This window comes from Saccopteryx leptura, chromosome 6 (genome assembly GCF_036850995.1).
Source record: "Saccopteryx leptura isolate mSacLep1 chromosome 6, mSacLep1_pri_phased_curated, whole genome shotgun sequence".
In the NCBI taxonomy this organism is placed as follows: Eukaryota; Metazoa; Chordata; class Mammalia; order Chiroptera; family Emballonuridae; genus Saccopteryx; species Saccopteryx leptura.
The window spans coordinates 28626430-28647224 of NC_089508.1; the positions used below are offsets into that span (position 1 = coordinate 28626430).

The following is a 20795-nucleotide window of genomic DNA, read 5'->3' on the forward strand; positions in this document are numbered from 1 at the left end:
CCGAGGAGCAAAAACTGTTGGCCACGCCTGCTCTAGTGACTTGAAGGATCGTGATGAGTGAAGTATGAACAGTAACTGACTAGCTGCAGAACTTCCAGGGCTATTAGAGAGTTTTGATTTCAGGATCAGGTGGAAATCTACGATTTGATCCTGCTGCCTAGCTCTGCCAAATACCAGGAGTTCAAGTGACTCAGGATGTACATTTTCCTTCATTTCAGATTTCCAGTTACTGATTTGCTGATCTCAACTGTATCTAGCTGTATTCACAAACAAACAAACAAAAGATGTAAGTGAAAGTTTTATGAATTGGATTTTCCTATTGGCCTCATCATTTCAATACTTTTTTATATTTTACTTCATTTCTAATGACTTTGCAACTGGTAAGGGCCCTTTGAGGTTAGATCTCCATTTCTCAAGCTTCCAATGGAAATAGTCTCTAAATATTCACTTAAATGTGGAACAGCTGTGGTTGGATAGCTCAGTTGGTTAGAGCAGTGGTCCCTAACCTTTTTTGGGCCACAGACCGGTTTAATGTCAGAAAATATTTTCACGGACTGGCCTTTAGGGTGGGACGGATAAATGTATCATGTGACTGAGACAAGCGTCAAGAGTGAGTTTTAGACTGATGTAACAGAGGGAATCTGGTCATTTTTAAAAAATAAAACATTGTTCAGACTTAAATATAAATAAAACAAAAATAATGTAAGTTAGTTATTCTTTCTCTGCGGACCAGTACCAAATGGCCCACAGACCGGTACTGGTCCGCGGCCTGAGGGTTGGGGACCACTGGGTTAGAGCATCATCCCAAAGTGCAGAGGTTGCTGGTTTGACTCGGGGTCAGGGCACATACAGGAACAGATTAATGTACCTGTCTCTTTCTCCCTTCCTCTCTCTAAAGTTAATTTTAAAAAAAGATGATGGTACGTGTTGGTGTCCCTTGAAAAGTCTATTTTTTTCTTTTTTGATTTTTTTTCATTGATTTGAGAGAGAGAAAATGAGAGAGGGAGTAAGAAGAGGGAGGAAGAGAAAGGTAGAGAGAAGCATCAACTCGTTTTTCTACTTAGTTGTTCCATCTAGTTATACACTCATTGACTGACTGCTTCTCGTATGTGCCCTGAATGAGGACCTAACCCACGATCTCAATGTTCTGGGGTGATGTTCTGTCCACTGAGCCATTGGCCAGGGTGAAAAGTCTATTTATGAGAAGAAAAAGACTATTTTAATAGTTGAAGGGATTCTAGCCTAGCTGTTGGTTTTGTGAGTGTGTGTGTTCTGGCCCTTTGTAGAGACCAGGCGATGGGAGCAGGGGCTGTATTTGGGCTCTGTAGAATGACAGCCTTTCAGCCATGTTTCTCAGGCGATCCCCCAGGAAGTCAAGTCACGAAGCCTGAGTCATCTCCCTTGTCTCAGAGTTCACTCTGTGTCTTCCTGATACAGCTCCAACCTCCTCCTCTGTGAAGTGGATTTCGAGATACTGTTCTTTCTTGGCTTGGTGCAATATGGGTGCCACACTTTGGGGAAAATATTAATGATCTTAGAGTAGTGTTTTCATGTTATAGTTTTAAACATTTGAAATGTAATGCACTGGATTATAGAGAATGCACAGTACAGAAGGGCATAAAACAGGGGTCCCCAAACTACGGCCCACGGGCCACATGCGGCCCCCTGAGGCCATTTATCCTGCCCCGCTGCACTTCCGGAAGGGGCACCTCTTTCATTGGTGGTCAGTGAGAGGAGCATAGTTCTCATTGAAATACTGGTCAGTTTGTTGATTTAAATTTACTTGTTCTTTATTTTAAATATTGGATTTGTTCCTGTTTTGTTTTTTTACTTTAAAATAAGATATGTGCAGTGTGCATAGGGATTTGTTCATAGTTTTTTTTATAGTCTGGCCCTCCAACGGTCTGAGGGACAGTGAACTGGCCCCCTGTGTAAAAAGTTTGGGGACCCCTGGCATAAAACAAAACAAAAAAAAGAACAAAAAGTAAAGACTTCTCCAGTTGCCCATGCTGCTGCCTGCCCACAGTTAAGGACAGTTTTTTGTACACCCTTCCAGATATTTCCTATGCCGCTGAAAGCACACATACGTATGCGCAAGGCCATGACAGAGTAGCTCTTGGTAACTGAATTTAAAAAAAACAAACCAAGCCAGGCCTGACTGGTGGTGGCACAGTGGATACAGTGCCAGGGTTTCAAACCTGGGACACTGAAGTCTCAGGTTTGAAACCCTGAGGTCACAAGCTTGAGCAAGGCTCATCCCGCATAAGCGCGGGCTCACCAACTTGAGCGCGGGATCATCGACATGATCCCAAGGTTGCTGGCTTGAGCGAGGGACCACTGGCTCGGCTTGAGACCAGTGTAAGAAGCAATGAACAGCTAAACAGTGACACAACTCTGAGTTCATGCTTCTCATCTCTCTCCCTTCTTGCCTATGTCTTTCAAAACCAAACAAACAAACAAGCAAAAAACAACAAAAAAAAGTCAGTTGTAGGGTAATTTCACTATTTCTTTGACTGTATGGTAAACTGAGAGAAAACTGATTTAGACCCTTCAGGAAAATCCTATTAACACAAATATCTCCAATAACCCTATAATTTGCACATGCTGTTGGCTGTCTTTTAGGGATGGTATATGGCAAAGAAAGTTATTCTAAGTTTTTAACAAAACACAGGCTAAAAACATTCTATGTAGAAATCAGCGTGTAAGGTAGCTTCACTGCCTGTGTGAGTGGAGAAGAGAGTGTGGGTGTTCTTATAACATTTGATTGGTGGCATACAATTTTTCCAGGTATCTTAGAACAGAATATTAAAGGTCAAAGCAATATGTAATGTGAGAAAGTGTGATGTTTATTGCCAAACACGGTGACGGGCTGTGATCCTTACCAGTGTGAGCTGTAGGAAATTTGGGATCTGTTCTCTTAAGATGGAAAGACAGACCAGAAGGCACATTGCCTCTGTTCACACTCACAAGTCTTCCCCCGCCCCCTTTCAAGAAAGTGGAGAGAGGGGGAGCTACCAAAATAGTCTCTGTGTGGCTAACAGGATCTGGATTTCAGTTTTCCCCTCCCACAGACTAAATGGTCATATGGCTAAATTTCAAGCCCAGTGATTTGAACTCTTTCTCTGGTTCCCGGCTTGGCGCGCGCAGAGAGAGCCATCCATGCTCAGGACTCAGGCCCTATCTCACTTTGCAGGCTTCTCTGGGTGGTAGCAGTAGGAACCTTGCGGGGCACCCTACAAAGCAGCGGCTTCTCCACTGCCTCCTCCTTTGCCCCAATTCTGTAGGTTTATTCTTGTCCAGCAACTTGACTCTCTCCCGAGAACCAGATCCGGGGCTCGGAGCCCAGTCTTCTTTTTTTCTCCTCTGCCCTCCCTTCGACTACCTGTGGGCACCTCTTAGCTTCCACATCCTCAAAAGGGATAATGTTCTCCTTGAAAGCATCTTTTGAGGATTAATTGATGTTTGCTCTATGCTTTGAACAGAGAATCCTATCAAGTCGCGCTGCTGTCCTCAAAGCTGGCCCGGGTTCCAGCTGGTGCCAAGTCTGGCCAATCAGGACGCAGGGTGAGCGGACCTCTCATTGGCTGTCTTTCTGGGCATATCGTTTGCCTGCTCATCACCCACATTAAAAGGGCGATCACCCAAGTAGGTGGCGCCGATCCTCGAGTGGACAGTTTGTATGTACATTGCACGTTTTTCACTTGGAGAGAGTACTTGCAGCAAAATGAGCATCCCCCGGGAAGTTAGTTTGTGGCCATCTGTGACATTTTCTTGTTGAGAAATTGTTCTTTTCTCTCCCTTTTAAAAAGCTTTATAAGTGTAGGAACAAGAGGAGTTATAATCCGCCACCTCTCAAAGAAGTCCCTTTGCCAGCCCATTTATATGTAAATTGCATGTGGTGTGGTAAAGAAAAGGATGTTACCTGCCTCAAGATAAGCATTTTCATCTCAATGAATCCTTTGTTAGACTTGTTTAATCAAAGAAATGGAAGCTGCAACCTACTTTTTGGAATGATCCAGGTGATGCAGTGAGTTAAGAACATGAAGGTTCCAAGGAGAAGATAGATAAGAGGGGGGAAAAAAGGTTTGTTTTAAGGAGGGACCAAACAGGGAATTAAAATACAATTAGTCAAAGACATACTTAATTGTCTTGTCATCATGGAGGACAAAGTGAAGGACAATACTAGGCAAGCACGATAGGGTTTTCTTCCAAGTTCTAGGATGGGCCTCAGGATGGGATGAGGGTTAAGGACCTGCTGCTCACCATTTCGTTCAGATGCGGCATTTCCAGGGGAGCCTTCTTTTCCTGGTGTTTCTATTAACCCTCCAGCACCTGGTCTTTAAGAAGTCTTGCCCTTGGGGTGGGGAGGGGCTTGTTTTCTCACCAAGGGCTTATTAGTAGAAACCATTGTTTCATTTTCCTAAATTTATATCCCTGGCTTCTTGAAAAATCTGAGATCTAACGATCCTGAACCCTCATTCCAGAGGCAACCATCAGCAGCTGCACCCCCTTTTTGTGGGCTCGTGGAACAGACACTGTCTGGCTCACCAGCTGGGGCAAATGTGGACCTCTCACCTGCCTGGGAAGTTAACAAGAAGATAGCGTGTTAATTCAGAAGCACATGCGTGTATACATGCGTGTATGCATATGCATGCATTCACACACACCCCTTCAGGATTCAGGCTCAAAGGGGATTACGGAAAGGTCACACCTCAGCAGGTTCAGGGTATATATAATCTGAGCAATAGATTTGAGAAAAGTTAATCTTGGGGTGAGAGAATCAGATTATCATGGCACACAATAAAAGAGATGTTTGTGACTTGGGTGTTGAAAAAATTAAGTGCCTTTCTTTGGCATGCCCATGCATTTGGAGCACCAGTGTGGATGAGGGTAGTGTCTAGAGAGGTAGGGTTAAGGGACCTGTATCTTAACCTCTGTGATGCTCTGGACAGTGCCTGGGACATCCGAGAGCTTGATAAATATTATCTAATGATAGCCACAGGTGGGCTTGCTGATGAGCTCAACTTTAAGACCTGCAAGAGTAATTTCTCTTTTCCATTTTTAGTTTGCTTGTCAGCAAAATGGAGACACGATGGCAGGCACTGCAAACTCCAATGCCCACGGGCCAGGCAGGCTGTGCAAACAAGTCAAGGGATGTCTGGATGGACAAAGTAGACTAGGGAGTGGAGAGGACTGGGGCAAAATGGAAGTTGATGCCCATCCAGTGGCTGTTTGGATTTAACTCCAGCACGTGCCACGTGGGAAGGTGAGCTCAGTGTTGCCAGGGCTCCTGATTTTTCAAGAGAGGCTTGAAATCTGCATTTGTATATGAACTCTAACAACTTCTGGTGTAACTAATTTAGTTTTCAAAAAGCTCAGTGCAATAACAACAACAAATAAACCACCTCAGGATCCACAGTTGGCTCATAGGCACTAGTTTTACCTCTGGGGTAAAGCCTGCTCCATGCCTCCCTACCTGGCAACCAACCCTGCTTTGCTGAATCGAGGAATGGGGAAGCAGGAGCTGGTGGAGATGAAGAATGGCTGTGACGACAAAGTTGGGGAGAAGGTGGGATGTGAAACTTGGACAACACCATCGTCAGGTTAGAGGGGCGGATCTGGCCCCTGTCGGCGTCAGCAAGGAGAGCTGCAAGGCTTGGCAAGAGCTGGGCACGGAGGCAGGCAGGAGGGCAAATCTAGCGGAGGTAGCTGAGGGGAAAGGGCACAGGCTGTGGGTGGCAGCCGCGTGGGCAGCAGAGTGCAGAGGTCAGGGGGCAGCAGGGCAGCCCAGGGAGCAGGAGAGAGCGAGAGGGAGCTAGGTGGACCCAGGGACTGAGGCTGTTTGCCCTCTGCCCTGCTGTAGCCTGCTCAGTGTTTGCAGCCCCTCACCAATCATGCACAGAGAAAAAGTGTCCCGGCCACACTAGAAGCCCTGTACCTTAGGCATCTATTCACATAAGCACAGAATTTCGTCCAGCCTCCAAACTTATAACCATAGTTGGGAATAGAAGAGAGGCAGAGAGGCAGAGTGGGTAAGAAGAGAATAAGTTTAGGCTCAAACAGCTTGGAGTTGGATCGACCTTTGTCACTTTGGCAAAATATTTAACTTCTTTTTGAGCCTGGTGTGCTCGTTTGGGGATAATAACCTTGTAGGGTTGTGAAGATGAAATGAAAACAAATGCTGCAAGGTATGTGAAGTGCTTAGAACAGTACCTGGCGCATAGTAAGTGCTCAGATTAAGCTCATCATTATTGCGAGACAAGCTGTAACCTCAGCTAACTTGTGGTGAAGCACAGCCTTTACCATCTCAGCAGAGAGAGGACACAGATGCAGTAGAGTTGACTCCTTCCCTATTGAAAATGCTTCCCTAAAACATAGACTCTCTAGCCTGAGCTCCAGTTTCCCCCCCAAAAGCAGGAGACATTTTACCCACCTGGATAAGGGTCATTTACTGAACTTGGGTAAGTCTGTTTGGCTCCAATAGCACCTGGTTTACATAATAGTGTTTTCTTGCATCTAACAAATACTCAATGAGCAACTACTATGTTTCAAGCACTAAGAAAGGATGGGAAATGCTGAGAATATAACAAGGTTTAGGCCTTAAGGTGTTGAATCAAACTGTAGGGGAAGTTGCTATAACAGAGATCCCCAAATAGAATAGCTAGATAAGACAGAGGTTTGGCCCTGGCCGGTTGGCTCAGCGGTAGAGCGTCGGCCTAGCGTGCGGAGGACCCGGGTTCGATTCCTGGCCAGGGCACATAGGAGAAGCGCCCATTTGCTTCTCCACCCCTCCACCGCGCCTTCCTCTCTGTCTCTCTCTTCCCCTCCTGCAGCCAAGGCTCCATTGGAGCAAAGATGGCCCGGGCGCTGGGGATGGCTCTGTGGCCTCTGCCCCAGGCGCTAGAGTGGCTCTGGTCGCAACATGGCGACGCCCACAGAGCATCGCCCCCTGGTGGGCAGAGCTTCGCCCCATGGTGGGCGTGCCAGGTGGATCCCGGTCGGGCGCATGCGGGAGTCTATCTGACTGTCTCTCCCTGTTTCCAGCTTCAGAAAAATGCAAAAAAAAAAAAAAAGACAGAGGTTTATTTCTCTCTCATATAAATCCTAGGTTGAATCATTCATGGACCCAGCTTTTTTTACTATTTTGTATCTCTGTGTTTCGGGATGTGGAAAGTAGGAGGTAAGGAAATCTAAGGCAAGCAGTTTGTCATAAGAGCTTCCACTCACATCCACTGGTTGGAATTGAGTCACATGGCCACATCTAGTTGAAGGAATGCTGGGAAATGTAGTCTAGAGCAGATGGCCATGTTCTTAGATAAAACTTGGGAGTGGAGGAAGAGGGGAGGGAGGATGAATACTGAGGGGGCAGTTAGCAGTTATTATTCAGGGAGATGGAGAAGTAAATGAATGCACCTATTGCAGGTAAAAGCTTCTGTCAAGAGCACCAGCTATAGCCTGACCAGACGGTAGTGCAGTGGATAGAGCATTGGACTAGGACACCGAGGACCCAGGTTCGAAACCGTGAGGTTGCTGGCTTAAGCATGGGCTCATCCAGCTTGAGCTTGGGCTCACCAGCTTGAGCACGGGTCACTGGCTTGAACTTGGGATAATAGACTTGACTCCATGGTCGCTGGCTTGAAGCCCAAGGTTGCTGGCTTGACCAAAGGGTCACTTGCTCTGCTGCAGCCCCCCCCCCCCCCCATCAAGGCACATATGAGAAAGAAATCAATGAACAACTAAGGAGACTAAAGAGCCACCAACAAAGAATTGATGTTTCTCGTTTTTCTCCCTTCCTGTCTGTCTGTCCCTGTCTGTCCCTCTCTCTCTCTGTCTCTGTCACACAAAAAAACAAAAACAAAAAAACACCAGCTATAATCCTTGGGCAGAGAAATATGTTGTGGCCCTCATGGGAACCATGACTTTGGAATCAGACTTCTGAATTCAAATCCCAGCTTTCTTCCTTATCTCTGGCACCTATGCCACAGGGTTGGTGTGAGGATTAACTGAGTTAATCCACGTGAAGCTCTTAGGACGTGGTCTGACCCAGAGTCGGTGTTCAAGAAGTGTAAGCTATTTTTGCTGTGGAGAGAGGATGGGATGTGTTTGAGAAAGTTGGTTGACTCAAGGATATCTGGAGAATTGTTCATGGATTTGTTACCTCTCAGTGTTACAACTTCCGACAGGCCGTGTCTCTTTGATTGCAACTTTGGGTGTTGAACCCTTGGCCTCTCTCATCACTGAGAAATGTTAATGAAGATTAAAAAGGCCATCTGAAGGGGCTGGCGTTTTGAAAATAATAGAATCAATTTATGTTTGCCTAGACTGGACCTAGGGGAAGGATTTAGACAGGATGTTTCAAGGTCATGCTCTGCTTTCCAAAGCTTGAGCAGGAGCCAATGAATTTAGCACCTGGTCCACAGGTCTCTGCTGGAAGAGTAAAGGCCCCTCTTGCTCTTGCTGGGTGTTTCTCCAGGTAGAGTTCTATAAATTCTTTAAAAATACCGCTACTTAGCTAAATAAAAGGAAGAGTGAACAGTGAGGCCTCCCAGGGAGCTGGGGAGACTTTTGCTCTTGGGGATGACCCTGGTGGCCTCCCGAGGGCCCCTCCAGCAAGAGGAGAAAATGGAAAAGCCACTCCCCCAAGGTGCTGCACTGGCAGGAGACTGGGGTGTCCTCTTACCAGGAGCCGGTGTCCTATGATATGCAGAGGGTATCATGTTGTCCTTCTGCAGGTGTCATATGGAAAGAGAACCTTCCTCACTTCAGAACAAGAGCCTTAACTTTCCTTGGCAGCTCACAGAGTGGATAGATTTTAGGAGATAATCAGACATTGGAAAAGGCTTTTCTGCCCACTTTCTCTGTACTGTCCCATTTGGGGGAGTTCGAGGAGCTTTCGTACTCCGCTGCCTCCCCCCCACCCCCCAATTCTTAGACTCAGACTTCCCAAATATCTGGAAAGTAGCACTGGATGCTGTGTCTGTCACAATGGGTATCATTTTTTACTCTAAAAACATTGAATTGACTCCCAAGAAATGGAATGGACATAGAGAAGGGAACACATACTGCAAGATTTGTACGTGTTTGGGACCCGGCCTGTGGCCATGGAGAGGCCAGCAAAGGTGGGCCAGGGATGCGAGGGTGGCAGGTGAAGACTCCAGGGCAGCCAGGCAGAGGTGGTCACAGTCCTGCCTGACTCTCATCACCTTAGCTGACCTCTTGAACTTGACCGCTAGGTGTCACAAGGATCCACACCTAGCCTGCCTGAGTCTGCAGGTAGTCATGTCCCAAGGGTTTTCACCCATATATTCTCCAGCTCTGTGAACCTCATTTCTTTTCTATCACTAGTTACCACTGAGCCTTTACTGTTCCTTACCACTGGGATCAATCTTTTACTCTCCTTCCTTAAGAAACGCTTATTGAGGAGGTGGAGGTTGTAGTGGGAGCTGTCTAAATTTGGATGTCCCATTCATGGAAGACTCAGGCAAAACTTTGCTATTATCTCTGCATGACATTATATGTGTAGTAACCAAGATGCTTATCAAAAGTGCCAAATCTATATAGTCTGTGCCTGGACAACACCATCCATGGGGCACTCTGAATCAATAGTATTTATTTATTTATTTATTTATTTATTTATTTATTTATTTTGAGAGAGAGAGCGGGACAGACAGGGACAGACTGACAGGAAGGGAGAGAGATGAGAAGCATCAACTTATAGTTGTGGCACCTTAGTTGTTCATTGATTGCTTTCTCTTATGTGCCTTGCTGGGGGTGGGGGTGGGGGGTGGTCTCCAGCTGAGCCTTGCTCAAGCCAGTGACCTCGAGGTTTCAAACCTGGGTCCTCTGCCTCCCAGGCCAATGCTTTCCACCTGGTCAGGACTAGTATGTCCACTTTAGTGCCTTGATTTCCCCTTCAACACTGTGAGATTCACCCATAGTGCTGGCTGTAGTTGTAGGTTGTTCATTCTTTGTGCTATATAGTATTCTGTCATGTGAGCATACTGTGGTTTCTTTGACTGTCCTGCTCTTGATGGGCACATGGCAGTTTCCAATTGGGGACCTCTGTGAGTCGCACTCGCTGGTACATATCTTTGGAGACCTGAAGTGCGCATAACTCCCAGGGGACAGTTAGGTCACAGGTAAGCTGTTTGATAGATGTGGCCAAGTGCTCTTCCAGAGTAGGAGTGCTGGTCATCTGCTTGATGTTGATGAAGAGAATTATTCCATATTGAGATTTGATTTGAGTTTTAAAGCAGAATAGCATTACACTGATTCAGTTGACTTCACCATTCCTATTACTTCCCTGTTGTGTGTATGAGCCATATGGTAACTGGGCAGATCCACATAAGTTTCTCTAAGTGCTTCTTTTTTGGAGGCTCTTGAAAGACTTTTAAAACTACCACCTTGTAAGGCCAGTGGTTGCTGCCATGGCCATGCAGGTTCTTATTGGATTGGGGTAGGCCATAAAGGAACTGTGGAGCCCAAAAGTGGTGGGTCATTCTGTTTATTAAAGTCTTGGAACTGCAGATGAGCAAACAGCAGGGAAGACCACTTCCCTTTCTCTCAGGGCTCCCAAGCCCTTCAGCACTCCGGACTCAACAGACTCATTCTCCCGACTCACCCAGACTCATCGCCCCCACCAGCCTCTTTCTTTCTTTATTTATTTAATTTTTTAATTGGGTGGGGGTGGAGAAGCAAATGGGTGCTTCTCCTATGTGCCCTGGCCAGGAACCGAACCTGGGTCCCCCGCACGCCAGGCTGACGCTCCACCGCGCCCCCACCAGCCTCTGCACTCCCCAGCCAAACAGGCCCTGTGGAAATTCCCCTTCTCTGGCAAACAATAGCAAACCATCCCCTCTCCATGGAAGCAGGCAATCTGCACTCCTGAGGGCAAGCACGGGCAGCCTTCCATAGAGATACACTCTTGGCACTGCCCCAATACAAGCGAGCAAACCTAAAAAACACTTGTTACAAACTTGTTTGCCCAACACTGCTGAAATGAAAACTTTAGGATTTCTTTATTTTCCTAAAATGTCTGCTTTATCTTAAGAGCAGAAAATACTAATCACTATGCTCCCTGAAAAAGAAGGAATCTCCCATCCTCCAACATGCCTTATACCTTCCATTGAATGAAATTTAGAGCTTTGGGAACTTTTATTTTATTTTATTATTATTTTTATTTATTTATTCATTTTAGAAAGGAGAGAGAGAGAGAGAGGAGAGAGACAGAGAGAGAAGGGGGGAGGAGCAGGAAGCATCAACTCCCATATGTACCTTGACCAGGCAAGCCCAGGGTTTCGAATCGGCGACCTCAGCATTTCCAGGTCGACGCTTTATCCACTGCGCCACCACAGGTCAGGACAGAGCTTTGGGAACTTTTGAGTGAAAGCCAAACATCAGTGACATTACTGATTTCCCAAAATTTACTCACTGGATCATTTCTGTCATGATTTTTTTTTTTTTTGTATTTCTCTGAAGCTGGAAACGGGGAGAGACAGTCAGACAGACTCCCGCATGCGCCCGACCAGGATCCACCCGGCACACCCACCAGGGGCGATGCTCTGCCCCTCCCAGGCGTCGCTCTGCCGCGACCAGAGCCACTCTAGCGCCTGGGGCAGAGGCCAAGGAGCCATTCCCAGCACCCGGGCCATCTTTGCTCCAATGGAGCCTTGGCTGCGGGAGGGGAAGAGAGAGACAGAGAGGAAGGAGGGGGTGGGGGTGGAGAAGCAAATGGGCGCCTCTCCTATGTGCCCTGGCCGGGAATCAAACCCGGGTCCCCCGCACGCCAGGCCGACGCTCTACTGCTGAGCCAACCGGCCAGGGCCTCTGTCATGATTTTAATGACAGTTGCTTCTCTTTGGAATTTGACCAAGTTGGCAGGTGGAAAGTCAAAAGTCTTTCTTCTTAGTCCAGATATTTTTTTCTTTTTCTTTTTCTTTTTTGAATAGGGGGAGAGGAAGAGAGAAGCATCAACTCGTTGATTTGCTTTAGTTTTGAATTCTGGTATGTGCCTTGACCAGATTGGACCAGTGACCACTCAAGCCAAGCCAATGACCCCTTGCTCAAGCCTGTGACCTTGGGCTCAAGCCAGCGACCTTGGGCTTCAAGCCAGTAACCTTTGGGCTCAAGTTGGCGACTTTGGGATCTATCTGATCCTATGCTCAAGGTTGCTATCTTGCACTAAAGCCAGGGGGAGCTCGCACTCAAGCTAGCGACCTCAGGTTTTGAACTGGCGACCTCAGCATTCCAGGTCAATGCTCTATCCACTGTGCCACCACTGGTCAGGCTAGTCCTGACTTTTGGTTGTAAACAACCACAGTGTAAGGTACTCAAGGAATGCAGCAAGACAAAAGTTCTTCACGTTCAGCTCCAGAAACTTCTGATCTTGAAGAGAATTCAGTTGAAATCTGTTAGTTTTGGCCCCAAACAACAAGCTAGAGACAACATTCCATAGAATAACAGAAAAAAATCTTATTTCACACACTGCTCCCTCATAAACATCTCTCAGAAAAGCACTTTCTATCCTGCAGCACAGGGCAGTTTTTATTTTATTTCAGATGGGGAAATTAAGACCTGCAGAGTTGACTTCACAGGGTCCAGTAAGACCCTGAAAGAACTAGGTAGGGCTGGAGGCCAGACCCAGGCCCGGGATTTGCACTTCTAGGAGGTGAGGGGTCCTTTTCTTATTCTCCCCTCCCCTCCCCTCCCCTCCCCTCCCCTCCCCTCCCCTCCCCTCCCCTCCCCTCCCCTCCCCTCCCCTCTCCCTTCCTTCCTTCTTTCCTAGAGATGAGAAGCATTAATTCATAGTTGTGGCACTTTAGTTATTCATTGATTACTTATCATATGTGCCTTGAGGTGGGATAGGGGGCTCTAGCTGAACCAGTGACCCCTTGTTCAAGCCAGCAATCTTTGGGCCCAAGCCAACGACCATGGGATCATGTCAAGGAGCTCATCCTAAAGCTGGTGGCCCTGTGCTAAAGCTGATGCGATTGTGCTCAAGCCGGATGAGCCCACGCTCAAGCCAGTGATCTTGGGATTCTGACCCGGGACCTCAGTGTCCCAGGTCAATGCTCTATCCACTGTGCCACCTCCAGTCAGGCAGACGGGCCCTTTTCTAAGAGGAACTTTAAGGATGGTGTAGCTGTATCTGGAGCTCACGGTGAGGTCCTTTTGATGGGTGACTTTCACATTCTGGAGCTTGGCATTTTTGTCTGGTTAGAAAATGGTCTTGGTTAGGAACATATGTACAAGGAATTTATTGCTGTTTTCTTTGTAGTGGCCAAGATTGAAAACTGCGGACCCATCAGTAGGGAAAAGGCCCACTAGCTATGGTACCTTCCTACCTCGATCATTATAGAACCATTGAAAGTATTTTGGCAAAGTATGGCAGAGTAAACAAGAGGGAGGAGAGTGTTTAAAAATAATTTTTAATTATTACTTTTTTTAGGTTGGAGGGAAGATAGTAAGACAGACTTTCGCATGCACCCTGACTGGGACCCACCTGGCAACCCCCTCTGGGACTGATACCTGAGTATCAAGCTATTTTTAGTGCCTGAGGCTGATGTGCTCCAGTGGAGCTATACTTCGTGCCTGGGCTTGAACCAGTTGAGCCACTAGCTGTGGGAGGGGAAGAAGGAGAGAAGGGGGAGGAGAGAGAAGCAGACGGTCACTTCTCCTGTGTGCCCTGACTGGGAATCCAACCTGAGACATCCATACACCAGACTGATGCTCTATCAACTGAGCCACTGGCCAGAACCTAATTTTTTTTTTTTTTTTAACAGAGACAGAGAAAGAGTCAGAGAGAGGGATAGACGGGGACAGACAGACAGGAACAGAGAGAGACGAGAAGCATCAATCATTAGTTTTTTGTTGCGACACTTTAGTTGTTCATTGATTGCTTTCTCATATGTGCTTTGACTGCGGGCCTTCAGCAGACTGAGTAACCCCTTGCTTGAGCCAGTGACCTTGGGGTGAGCTTTTGCTCAAACCAGATGAGCCCACGCTCAAGCTGGTAACCTCGGTGTCTCGAACCTGGGTCTTCTGTGTCCCAGTTCGATGCTCTATCCACTGCGTCACCGCCTGGTCAAGCAGGGTCTAATTTTTTAATTACAGTTGATATACAATATATAATTCTATTTTTGTTAAATAACCACTCCCCAAAGCCTCACTATATGTGTATGTATGTATGTATGTGCAAGTGTGTGTCAAAATTACATGAACATGGAGAAAAAGGTGGACAGACACAAACTAAGATGTTAACATGGGCTACCCAGGGAAAGCAGGGCTGGGGGTGGAGATGCTGATGTGGAAGGGTTGGGATAGGAAAATAGCATAAGTGATAAAATGCCATCTGAATAAGTTATATATATATGCATATGCATGTGATACATATGTACATATGCATAGGGAAATGAATCAATTTAAAAATCAAACAAAATAATGATTGTAATAAGAACAAGGCATGAGCCGTATATGGGTCCGAGAGCTTAGCAAGGGTGGGAGCCGGGTTCTGTGGCTGCAGGTTTACCCCCAGGTCAGTTCTGTTGCAAGTGAAGGACATTGTGGGGGGTGGATCAGAGAAACGTGTGTGTGGCTGAGCACAGACACCCTGCTGCGTTTGACAACCTGGTAACATAACTACCACCTTGAAGTGCCTACAATGTGCTGGCATTTTCAAAATTTCTCAAAGTTAGATATTTTTATCCCCATCTTATGGATGAGAAAACCAAGGGCAAGCACCTGAAGGCCTCACAGTGAGTGGGTGGTTCTGAGATCAAGCCCAGGCCCTCCTGATTCCAGAACTTTTGCTTTTTATAGTTCTCATCCCAGCTTAGAGTTCAGTGGGTGTGATGAGGGCCCACCTGCTTTGATCCAAGGTGAGATCTCTGCAGGGCCCTCTCCCAGCTGTGGGTCCTAAAGTAGAGGTTTTGCGATGAAAACAAGCAAGCCACCACCTAGTGTTTCCCTTGCGGACTCGCTGGCCCCGTTTTGGATGGCAAAGCTCCTTACCTGGGCGAAGGGCAAACAGCCTGTTCAGGACTCAGTTCCCGAGGGAGCCGGGCTCAGTGGAAAAGTAGGGCGTCTGGACACCCACCTCAGGACAGGTGAGAGGCAGGCCGGCTTGCTGAAAAGGAAGACGGTGTCAGTAAGTCTGACAGCTGGCCCCTGAACTGTATCAGCAGCCACTTTGGGGGTGAATGCTTGGGCTCTTTCATGGGGATCTCTATTTCTCCTTGCCAAACCACCCCCATCCCGCGGCCCACTAAACACAAAAGAACTAACAGTAGTGGCTTGTTTGGTGGCCTGGTAATGTGACTTCCTCCCAGATCACAGAGGCACTTGTGCTGTTGCCAACGGTGCCCCTAAGTGGGTACTGAAGGTAAAAAATTTCAGTTCTGCAAATCAGTGTCACCTGGGGTGACTGCTTCTCTTTTCTTTGCCTTGGGTTTTCTCATTCATAAAATGGAGGTCGGATTTTTCTCTTGCTGCTGATGAAAAGAATAAGGCCAGTTGTGTGTGTTAGGTTTTGGTTGAAAACAACTATGGGCCCTGGCCGGTTGGCTCAGTGGTAGAGTGTCGGCCTGGTGAGCGGGAGTCCCGGGTTCGATTCCCGGCCAGGGCACACAGGAGAAGCGCCCATCTGCTTCTCCACCCCTCCCCCTCTCCTTCTTCTCTGTCTCTCTCTTCCCCTCCTGCTGGGGATGGCTCCTTGACCTCTGCCCCAGGCGCTAGAGTGGCTCTGGTCGAGACAGAGCGACCCCCCCCCCATGGGCAGAGCATCGCCCCCTGGTGGGTGTGCCAGGTGGATCCTGGTCGGGCGCATGCGGGAGTCTATCTGACTGCCTCCCCATTTCCAGCTTCAGAAAAATACAAAAAAAAAAAAAAAAAAAGAAAGAAAGAAAGAAAACAACTATGATGCTGACATGAATAGTTAACGCCATTTAAATTGAGTAAGTCTGGATGTCTCTAGTGTGACAGGGCCACTGTTTCCTACCAGGTGCTGTGTGTTCACAATGGCATTGATAACTTCCAGGAGCTAGCCTGTAGTGTAGAGGTTAACTTGGCTGCAGAGGGTAAGCTGGTGGCGCCGACGGCCTTCCCTGGGCCCTCCTCTCTCTCTGAGGCACATGGCTGCCGTTCTTCTGGTGGGGATGCCGTGCCTGAGGCTGAAGCCACTGCCTGCTGCCTTCCTTCCCTGCCCAGGAAAAGCCCTACGGGTCAGAATGAGGAGAAAGCATGCGGCAGGCTGTCTCCTCCACTTGAGGACTGGGGGGCCAGACCTGCCCACGCTCATACTTTTCCCACAGGGTGTAGGGTGTAGGGTGTAGTAGGGTGTAGACTGAACCACAGGGCCCAGGACAAACCGCATGGTCTTACAGAGCCTCAGTCTCTTGATCTTTTCTAGTGGAACAAAATTATGATTGTGAATAGTGATCTCGTCATTAGTTCCTTAAAGAGTGGGACCAGGTCTTCGGAAGCTGGCACAGTGCCTGGCGCACAGTCGGAACCCAAGGAAACGCTTTTCATTGACATGGACCCCCTGAGATCTCTGCCTGGACGGGGTGGGAGGTCATCATTTAGGAAACGCTGTTCTCCCTTCCTCTGCGGTCCCCTGGGCCTGATGCACTGTGGGATCTGTGCAGCAGCTTTTCCTCCATCCTACTCTTCTTCGCACTTATTTTACTTAAAAAGTGATTTTCTTCTGAGCAATTGAGTCAAGCTAATGGGACCTTACCACCTATCCCTTTCCTGCCAGCACTTTTGAGGGAAGGTAGAATCTGTGTTCTGCTTAAATATAGGGATTGATTGACCAGTGTCAATAGCTTTTCTGCATCCTAGGAGCTGCTTCTAACTCTTCTTGTCTCCTATTAGGCCTATGAAGTCTTCTGAGGCCTCCGGACAGTGTGGTTTACCAAGATCTAGCTAGGACAAGGGCTGGAGCTCCCAGTAGGCTCCCAGGCATTGGATAGGAGAGTGTCCTTTAGAGAGAAGAAAAAAAAAATCCACCCAGATGGAATGATAAAGGGATGACATCACAGTAGGCATGGCAACCACGGGGTAGTCATAATCTCCCATGAGATGGTCAGAACACCAAGGGAGGGCCTGGATTCATTGTGCTCCTTTTCCCATGGGGCGGCAGGGGCAGGGAGGACGTGGGAGGGGTTGCTTATCCAGTGGCTAGAACAGGCCAGAGGTTTTGCTTTCTACTCTGATCTGGCCTCTTTGCTCTGATAGTCTTTCTCTGCAGTGGTGGTGAGCCTCCTTGAAGCGTTTGCATTTGTCGATAAGGTTGCCCTGGGAGTTTGGCTGGAGAAGGGAGCAAAAAGAGAGGGAAGCACATCATCAGAGAGGGAAGTGGAAAGATGAAATTATCGGCAGGAAGTTCTGCGGAACCCTGGAGCTCCAGCCTCACGTTCTCCTCGGAGGCTCTGATGAGTGCACCCTCTATCTCTTGGCACTTACTCGGCTTCTTTGGGCCTTGACTTTTGCAGCTGATGGTGTTGAGCTGGGAGCTGGGTGTAAACCATGTAAGTTGTTCTAATTTCAAGGTCGCTTATGTCCAAAGCCCAAAGAGACGAGGTTCAGAGCAATGTCCTGATGTAATATGTGGCCGTGAAAATGCTATATACGTGGTGAATACTGACACTGGACAGCTTGGAATGTTGTCTCAGGGGGTCATCTTGAACACAGGGCAAGGGTTTTAGGGGTTGCAGAGTTAAATAAGGAGCATGAACCAGTAGATTCATGCTATTCTAAGACTTCTGGGACCCCAGACCTGTAAATCATTTCTCCTTTTCTGTCATTGGGGGTAACTATGCCCAGGTCGTGCCTGATTGCTGTTTCTCTGTAGGTCAAATCACAGCTTGTTTGTCTCCCTGTCACTCTGACATCTAGGGGTCTTAGAAGTGAGGCACCTGACCTTGGCCGTGAGGCTGGGTCATCTCTACTGTTCCGCACAGCCATCTACCCCCAACCCAGGGACATATGAAGACACTTAAAAGTCTCTTGAGAAGCATGTTCTTTGACTTCTTTAGCCAGAATATCTGAAGTTCCTGTTGCTAGCTGGAGAAATTTCTCCTCCAGCTCTTCTAGGCTGTGGGTAACTTTGTAAAGTGAGTTTATTATTTAAAATATTTTTTATTGATGTAAAATTCACATAACATAAAGTCCACCATTTTAACTGTGTACAGTTCATTGATTTTTAGTGTTTTAAAGTGTACAATTGAGTGGGTTTTAGTATATTCAAGATGTTTTGCAACCATCACCACTATCTAATTTGAGAACATTTTCCATCACCCCTAAAAGAAATCTCCTACTCATTAAGCAGTCACTCCTCGCTCCCCACTTTCCCCAGCACCTGGCACCCACTCATCTGCTTCTGTCTCTGTAGATTTCCCTATTCTGAATATTTCATATAAATGGAATCAAGCAACATATGTGACTTTTTGTGTCTGGATTCTTTAACTTAGCATGTTTTCAGTGTCTAAGTATGTATAGCATGTATCAGTACTTCATTCTCTTTTAAAATTTTTTTATTGATTACAGCAAGAAAGGAAGAGGAGAGAGAGAGAGAGAGAGAGAGAGAGAGAGAGAGACAGAGAGAGAGGAACATTAATCTGTTCTTGTATGTGCCCTGGCTGGGGATTGAACCAGCAACCCCTGTGCTTTGGGACAATGCTCTACCCAACTGAGCTATCCAGCCAGGGCCCTTCATTTCCTTTTATGGTAGAATAATCTATTGTATGGACAGATCACATTTTTTTATTTATCCATTCACCAGTTGATGGACATTTGGGTTATTTCTACTTTTTTTAATACAGAGAGAGGGACAAGAGGGACAGACAGCCAGGAAGGGAGAGAGATGAGAAGCATCAATTTTTTATTGTGGCTCCTTAGTTGTACATTGATTGCTTTCTCATATGTGCCTTGACCGGAGGAGCTACAGCAGACCGAGTGACCTGTTGCTCAAGCCAGTGACCTTGGGCTCAAGCTGGTGAGCCTTGCTCAAACCAGATGAGCCTATGCTTAAGCTGGCGACCTTGGAATTTTGAACCTGGGTCCTCCGCGTCCCGGTTCGACGCTCTGTCCACTGCACCACCACCTGATCAAGCGGGTTATTTCTACTTTTTGACTATTATGAATAATGCTAATATGAATATTCAAATATAAGTCTTTGTGTAGACATGTTTTTATTTTATTTTATTATTTATTTTGAATGTATTTATTGATGTTAGATACAGAAACATTGATCTATTTCTGTATGTGCCCTGGTCAAGGATCAAACCAGCAACCTCTGTGTTTCGGGATGAGGCTCTAACCAACCAAGCTATCTGGCTTTATTTTTGTTTTTTAATAAATTTATTTTAAGTGAAAGGAAGAGAAATTTAGGGACAGATTCCTGCATGTACCCTGACCAGATCCACCGAGCACCCCCCACTACTCAAATCAACTGAGTTATCTTCACAGTCTGAGGCTGATGCTTGGACCATCCAAGCTATCCTCAGTGCCTGGGGCTGATGCTCAAACCAATGGAGTCACTGGCTGCAAGAGGGAAAGAGGAAGGGAAATGGGAGACGGAGGGAGGGGAAGAAAAGCAGATGGGCGTTTCTCAGGTGTGCCTTGACTGGGCATCAAAGCCGGGAAGTCTGCATGCTGGGCTGACACTGAGCCAGCCAGCCAGGGCCTATTTTTTAAATAAATTTTAAAAAATTGAATGATTTGTTTTGGTTCGATAGCTCAGCTAGTTTGATCCCTGGTCAGGGCACATACAGAAACAGATCAATGTTCCTGTTTCTCTTTCTCCCACTTCCCCTCCTGCTATAATCACTCAATAAAAATTTTTTTCTTTTTTTAATTTTATTTATTAATTTTTAGAGAGGAGAGAGAGAGGGAGAGAGAGAAAGGGGGAGGAGCTGGAAGCATCAACTCCCATATGTGCCTTGACCAGGCAAGCCCGGGGTTTCGAACCGGCGACCTCAGCATTTCCAGGTCGATGCTTTATCCACTGCGCCACCACAGGTCAGGCAATAAAAATTTTTTAAATTGAATGATGTTAGAGAGAAAGAGAGAGAGAGAAACATTTGTTTGTTCCACTTATCTGTGCATTCATTGGCTGCTTCCTGTATGTGCCCTGACGTGGGATCAAACCTGCAACCTTGGTGTTTCAGGACAACGTTCTAATTGAGCTAACCAGCCAGGGCTGGACATGTTTTTATTTTTTTTTAACTTTATTATTTTATTTCATTTCATTTTATTGTGACAGAGAGACAGACAGAGAGAGGGACAGATAGGGACAGACAGGAAGGGAGAGAGAGATGAGAAGCATCAATTCTTCGTTACGGAACCTTAGTTTGTTCAGTGATTGCTTTCTCATATGTGCCTTGATGGGGGTGAGGGGGGTGGATTGGGCTACAGCGGAGCGAGTGACCCCTTGGTCAAGCCAGCGACCTTGGGCTTCAAGCCAGCAACCTTTGGGCTCAAGCCACCAACCATAGATGGGGTCATGTCTATGATCCCACACTCAAGCCAGCAACCACGCACTCAAGCTGATGAGCGGAGACCTTAGGATTTCGAACCTGGGTCCTCCATGTCCCAGTTTGATGCTCTATCCACTGCGCCACCACCTGGTTAGGCTAGACATATTTTTTTCTTTTTTCTTTTTTTACAGAGACAGAGAGAGGGATAGACAGGAATGGAGAGATGAGAAGCATCAATCATTAGTTTTTCGTTGCACATTGCGACACTTTAGTTGTTCATTGATTGCTTTCTTTTATGTGCCTTGACCGCGGGCCTTC

General features: G+C 46.9%; 1 protein-coding gene across 2 annotated transcripts in view; it reads left to right on the forward strand.

The window, feature by feature from the left end:
* Positions 1 to 218: 218 nt before the first annotated feature.
* Positions 219 to 20795, forward strand: part of DPF3 (double PHD fingers 3) — a 255213-nt gene continuing 234636 nt past the window's right edge. Inside the window, exon 1 of one of the 2 annotated variants that reach the window (XM_066388432.1) lies at positions 219 to 286. In XM_066388432.1, the coding sequence (XP_066244529.1) occupies positions 285 to 286 (2 nt within the window). In that variant the 5' untranslated portion in view covers positions 219 to 284. The remainder of the gene's footprint in view (positions 287 to 20795) is intronic. The other variant, XM_066388433.1, reaches the window with a different exon arrangement.